The sequence below is a fragment of the Carassius auratus genome, unplaced genomic scaffold, assembly GCF_003368295.1.
Source record: "Carassius auratus strain Wakin unplaced genomic scaffold, ASM336829v1 scaf_tig00215844, whole genome shotgun sequence".
In the NCBI taxonomy this organism is placed as follows: Eukaryota; Metazoa; Chordata; class Actinopteri; order Cypriniformes; family Cyprinidae; genus Carassius; species Carassius auratus.
Genome location: NW_020528270.1, coordinates 14,705 through 21,363, shown reverse-complemented (window position 1 = coordinate 21,363; position 6,659 = coordinate 14,705). Strand labels below are relative to the sequence as shown.

General features: G+C 38.8%; 1 protein-coding gene across 1 annotated transcript; it reads left to right on the top strand.

Moving 5' to 3' along the window:
- Positions 1-1,555: 1,555 nt before the first annotated feature.
- Positions 1,556-4,896, top strand: LOC113096028 (zinc finger BED domain-containing protein 4-like). The gene is made up of 3 exons (XM_026261400.1): positions 1,556-2,109; positions 3,599-4,454; positions 4,486-4,896. The coding sequence occupies exons 1-3, from the start codon at positions 1,556-1,558 to the stop codon at positions 4,894-4,896; spliced, it is 1,821 nt and encodes a 606-aa protein (XP_026117185.1).
- Positions 4,897-6,659: the final 1,763 nt, after the last annotated feature.

Sequence of the window (6,659 nt, the reverse complement as noted above, 5' to 3'; positions counted from 1 at the left end):
AATATGCAACAGGTGTACACAATAGTATAACAATTAGTGATCGACCGATGTATCTGTTTACCAATATTTTTCCCGATATTTAAGCATTTTTCCATAATCGGGTATCAGTTTTGTAATATCGGATTCGCCGATTTACGGCGCCATCTTGTGGCCGTTTTGAGATTTCCGCCATAGCAGCCCAGGCGTCTGAGGAGATCAGTCAACAACAACTCAGTGCACAGGTAAAGTATATGTTCTACTTGGTTTGCTTTAATTAATCAACTTTATTTAACATAACAGACATGCACAAATGAGATCTGAGACATAAATTCCTGATATAGTTAATTTATGCAACTTGTTTCTAAACAATTGAGACGAAATCATTGAGTCACGTAGTGTAATTCATCATGTCCTGCCCCAATAAAGACGTATCTTTACATGAATTAAATAAAACAGACATGAATGAGTGCATGTTGAAAATAAAAGCGCTGAATTTAATTCTCTATCTGTTGTATTTGCTCACCATTAGTCTAGAAGAAAAAGTTTGTGCAACTGACGGATGATCAGGATGCTTAAGAACGTCCTTGAATGAAACTTTTGACAAAATTATTTTTTTTAAACACCCCAGATTATATTATCATTTACTACATAACCATTATTTCGCTAATACACATATAAATATAGCCTACCTCTTTGTGGAAATTTTATTATTTATTATCTCCATGCGCGATCGCGGTTGATTAAGTTATAGTCAAACTGCACTTTGTCAGTTGGCATTTCATGATCTAACGTTAGATTGAATCTAGATCATAAAATGCCAACTGACAAGTGCTGTTTAACTTTATATAGTCTCGGAAAAAAAAGTTTGTTCATATTGCTCAGCACCTGAATGGGTTGATGATCAGGAAGCCTCACTTGCAAGCATGGCCACTGCATGACATTTTTGACACGATTATCTCGTTTAAACCCCCTAAATTATATAATCATTTGATTTACTACATAACCATTATTTAGTTAATACAAATCTAAATAAATGCAGCTCTGTGGAAATTATTTATTATCTCCACACGCGATCGCGGTTGAGTTGAATTTGTTTTGTGTAAATGCATAGATAAGTTACAGCACTTTGTCAGAAAGCATTGCATGATCTAGACCGACAAACATAACAATTAATAACACTAGTTGGAAAATGAAATGATGTATGCTGTTTTGTTTGTTACTTTCCTGACAATGTTATATATTCCAGCTAATATTATTCAGTGAATTAAATTAAAATTACCCAGTGAATGATTCCTCACTCTTAAACCTATTAAATGGCACATAAAACTTCTAAAACTGTTTAAAATAAATTAAATTTTTGCAAAGGTGATATAACTCCCCTGTCATTTATTTTCTCCATTTTAAAACATTAGACTTTTAACATTTATTTTACCTATTGTTAACATTGTTGCTGATAATGCTTATAAATCATATGTATAATTTAGATATAAATTATATAATGTAATATATTTTTTATTGTAATTTGAAGATTTAATTTAACATGAAAAACTGCTAACTTTCAGCACTTTTTTTTAAGATGACTGAAAGGAGGAAAAATCAAAGTGAGGTATGGACTTACTTCACTCAGCCAATGGCAGGAGTAGCAGTTTGCAAAGAATGCCAAATGAATGTAAGCATGGGGTCAAAATCTACAACAACAAAAAATACCTCCAACATGTGGAACCACTTAAAGATACATCACTCAACTATCTTTGAAGAGGCAAAGAAAAAAAGAGATGCTGAAGAGGCAAAGACATCCAGCCACATTCAAGCATCTCTTCCTATGATGTTTGAAAAGCAGACAAAGTGGAAGACGGCTGATGTCCGCTCAAAAACACTGGACAGGATGATTACAGAAATGATAGCTACAGACAATCAGCCTTTCACCATGGTTCAAAATAAAGGCTTCCAGAGACTCATGGCAACTGCAGAACCAAGATATACTCTGAAGAGTGAGAAGTTCTATCACACAGAGATGTTCCCCAGTATTCACAACAGTATCATTGAGAAGGTTAAAGCACTGCTTAAGCCTGATAACGCAGGTTATAACTTGGCTTTTACTACAGACTGCTGGTCCGGTACAACTGAATCCCTAATAATAATAATAATAATACGTTTTATTTATATAGCGCCTTTCCAGAGCTCAAGGACACGTTACAATAAACAAACAACAATAAAGGCAATTGACAAAGAGAGCAGACAGAACAACAATAGGCAAATGAGAGTGCAAGTACAGTAAGTGAGAATTGTGTAGATGGGGCAGCAACCAGCAGAGAGAGAGGGAAAAAAAAATAAAGTAAAAAATAAAAAACACACTAAGACCTATAACATTCAGAAAATAGGTGTGTTTTGAGCATGGATTTGAATTCAGAGATAGTGTTAACAAAACGGAGTGATGGGGGGAGAGAGTTCCACATTTTGGGCGCAACAACACTGAATGATCTGCCCCCCATTGAAGCAAGGCGATGCCGAGGGACAACGAGAAGGCTGGAATCAGCGGATCATAAAGAGCGAGTTGGGGTGTAAGGGAGAAGCAGGTTACAGAGGTAGGGGGGAGCAAGGCCATGCAGAGACTTAAAAGCGAGAAGGAGAATTTTGAATTTAATACGGTAAGCCACAGGAAGCCAGTGAAGATCATGCAGAATTGGGGAAATATGTGCAGAACGCTTGGTGTGGGTGAGTAGTCTGGCAGCAGAATTTTGAATGTATTGTAATTTGGAAATGGAGCTAGCTGATAGGCCGATGAAAAGTGCATTGCAGTAATCAAGACGTGAGGTGACAAATGCATGGATGACAGTTTCAGCATCAGAGATACTGATAAAGGGACAGAGCTGAGCGATACGACGTAGATGAAAGAATGCCAATTTAGTGATGGAATTAATGTGAGAGTGGAAAGATAGAGAGGAATCAAAAATTACACCAAGATTTTTAACAGTACTAGATGGTTTGATAAGAGAGCCGGCGATCTCACAGGTGAAGTTAGTAGGAATTTTATTAGTGAGTGATGAAGGTCCAGTGAAAATAATCTCAGTTTTGTCCATGATAAGTTTTAGAAAATTTGAATGAAGCCAATCTTTTATTTCATGTACACAGGCAGAGATTTTGTCAGTTGTGAAAGATAAAGTTGATGTACAGGTAGTATATAATTGAATGTCGTCAGCGTAGAAATGATAATTAAAACCATGACGGCGGAGGATCTGAGCAAGAGGGATTATATAGATTATAAATAATAATGGCCCAAGAACGGATCCCTGAGGGACACCTTGCTTCAGGGGGACAGTGGGTGAGCGAAAATTCTGAAGTGAAATGTAAAACAGTCTGTCAGAGAGATAAGAGGAGAACCAGGAAAGAGCAGCACCAGAAATACCCACATCCAAAAGGCGTGAAATGAGTAGTTGATGGGAGATGGTATCGAAGGCAGAGCTGAGGTCGAGCAGCAAAAGCATAGACAGAGAACCTGAATCACCAGAGAGAAGCAGATCATTCAGTACCTTAACTAGAGCAGTTTCAGTACTATGCATAGGGCGAAAACCAGATTGAAAAGGATCAAAAATATTATTTTCAACTAGAAAAGACTGAAGCTAATGAGCTTGAAATGCCATTTCATTGATGATCAGTGGATTCGCAGACAAGTAATTCTAAACACAAAAGCAATGATGGGATCACCCACTGGAGAGTACATTAGCGAGATGTTTTTGGGCATGCTGGAAGAATGGGACATTGACAAAGATAGAGTGGTTCTTGTTCTCAGGGACAGTGGTGCTAACATTGTTAAAGGTATGAGAATTGCTGAACTGCCTGACATGAGCTGCAGTGCCCACATATTACAGCTAGTGGTCAATGACGGCCTCAACTCACAAAGAGCTGTCCAAAATATCCTGTCAGTGCTGAAAAGCTGTGCTACACATTTTAATCATTCAGTACTAGCTAAACAGCGTTTAGCAATGATCCAGCAGGATCTTGGGCTACCTGCACATGCCATCATTCAGGCTGTCCCTACCCGATGGAATTCCACCCTGCACATGCTGGTCAGGATGCAAGAGCAGAGAAGAGCTCTGAACATATATGCCAGTGAGCATAGTGGGTTCACTGGCCTGAGTGCTTATCAGTGGAGTATTGTCAGCAATCTTATTGAGACACTTTCTCCAGTGGAGGAGGTCACTCTTGAGATGAGTCACTATGAGAGTTCAGCACCATGCATCATCCCATCTGTCAAAGTTCTGAAGATGTTGCTTAGCAGTCAAGGTCCCTGCTCTCATGGGATTAAAACAATGAGACAGGAGATGCTGGAGAGTCTCACCCGACGGTTTGCAAAAGTGGAGGAGGTGAAATGTGCAGTCCTTGCCTGTCTTCTGGATCCAAGGTACAAGGCACATGCCTTTTCATCTGACACCACACTGTTGAATGCAAAAGTTTGGCTTGAGGAGGAGACAGAAAACCTTAGAGCAAGACAACAACACACAAGGTGAAGGAACACAGTCAGATGATTCCAGCACAGTTTCAAAAAGGCCCCGTACAGAAGAAACCCAGAAGAAACTGATTGATGAGATGTATGATACTCTGCTTGGTGCTACTAGTTCTGAAGTTGGTGGGTCTAGCCTTGAAAGAGAGCTTCAGCAGTACCTTTCAGAATCAGTGATTGATAGGAGGATGGGCAAGCCACTTGAATGGTGGAAACAAAATGAGAAAAGTTTCCCCATTCTTGCTCGTCTGTCAAGAAAGTTCCTTTGCCCCCCACCGTCTTCAGTGCCCAGTGAAAGAGTCTTCAGTGAAGTGGGAGCCATTTATGAAAACAAACGAAGCAGACTTACAGGGCAGAATGCTGAAAGACTCTGTTTTCTACACTACAACCTAGTTCTGCTTAACTGGGAGTATTAAGTTACACTACTAAATAAATAAGCACTTCTAAATAGCCCCCCGCCCCCACCAATATGTTATTATAATTTTTGTGCTTTATTTTTTTACCTGTTTTTTTTTTTTTTACCTCAAAGCTTTTATTTTAAAACAAAGACACTTAGTAACAGTGCACTTAAATTTTTTGGACTCAGACCCCTCTATTTATTTGTGTATAAATATAAAGTTTTTTTTGTATGCAAGGAGGGAGTGATTGTTATAAATAAAATGGTTTGTTCAGCTCATTTGTTTTGTAATAATTGTCAAAAACAGAAGTATAACAGTAAATAAATATCGGTTCTGCATATCGGTTATCGGGTACATAAACATGCAAATAATCGTTATCGGTATCGGTTATAAAAAATCAATATCGGTCGATCACTAATAACAATCACAGTGATCATTGATCAACAGTAAAACCCATCATTTATTTTCATTTTAATTGTGCTGATCTATCAATGTTCAATTAGAAATTAATAAATATGAAATTGTGAAATTAATAGTTATAGATTTTTGGGAGCATATTCAATAAGAAATTAATAAATATGAAATTGTGAAATTAATAGTTATAGATTATAGATTTTTGGCATCAGAGAAGACAACATTGCGTTTATATATGTTTATATTTTATTGTGCAAAGAATGAATGTTGAGTTGTTAACGTAATTACTCCACATCGTCACTAAGTCCAAAAGAGAAAAGAACCAAATTTACAGCAGGTGGCGATATGTGCTCATAGCACAAGTCCGCCATTAGATCGAAGAAGAAGAATGTCATAACGACAGCTCCAACCAATGTGGTTCAAACCATGGTTTTGCAACACAGGTACCATGGTTTTGGGAAACAGTAGTGACTAGTTAGTTGATTTCTTTAAAGATGCATCGTACTATGGTAGATAAACCAGTGAGTTGCATCATTGTACGGGAAACGCATCCCTGGTTCATTACTCAAAACAGCAATCATGGGTAAGACTGCCGACCTGACTGCTGTCCAGAAGGCCATCATTGACACCCTCAAGCGAGAGGGTAAGACACAGAAAGAAATTTCTGAACGAATAGACTGTTCCCAGAGTGCTGTATCAAGGCACCTCAGTGGGAAGTCTTTGGGAAGTAAAAAGTGTGGCAAAAAACCCTGAGGAAGATTGTGAAGAAGAGCCGCTTCCAGACCTTGGGGGACCTGCGGAAGCAGTGGACTGAGTCTGGAGTAGAAACATCCAGAGCCACCGTGCGCAGGCGTGTGCAGGAAATGGGCTACAGAGAAGCAGCACTGGACTGTTGCTCAGTGGTCCAAAGTACTTTTTTCGGATGAAAGCAAATTTTGCATGTCATTCGGAAATCAAGGTGCCAGAGTCTGGAGGAAGACTGGGGAGAAGGAAATGCCAAAATGCCTGAAGTCCAGTGTCAAGTACACACAGTCAGTGATGGTCTGGGGTGCCATGTCAGCTGCTGGTGTTGGTCCACTGTGTTTTATCAAGGGCAGGGTCAATGCAGCTAGCTATCAGGAGATTTTGGAGCATTTCATGCTTCCATCTGCTGAAAAGCTTTATGGAGATGAAGATTTCGTTTTTCAGCACGACCTGGCACCTGTTTACAGACGTGCCAGAGAGTTTAAACAAACCCTGTGAGTTCACATTTACTGACTACTAGATGAAAACTAAAAGTGAGGAACACTTGATACAACCGTATAAGAACCATTGATTATCTCAGTCTTAATCTTTAATCAAACACGCCTGAATATGTATGACATTTT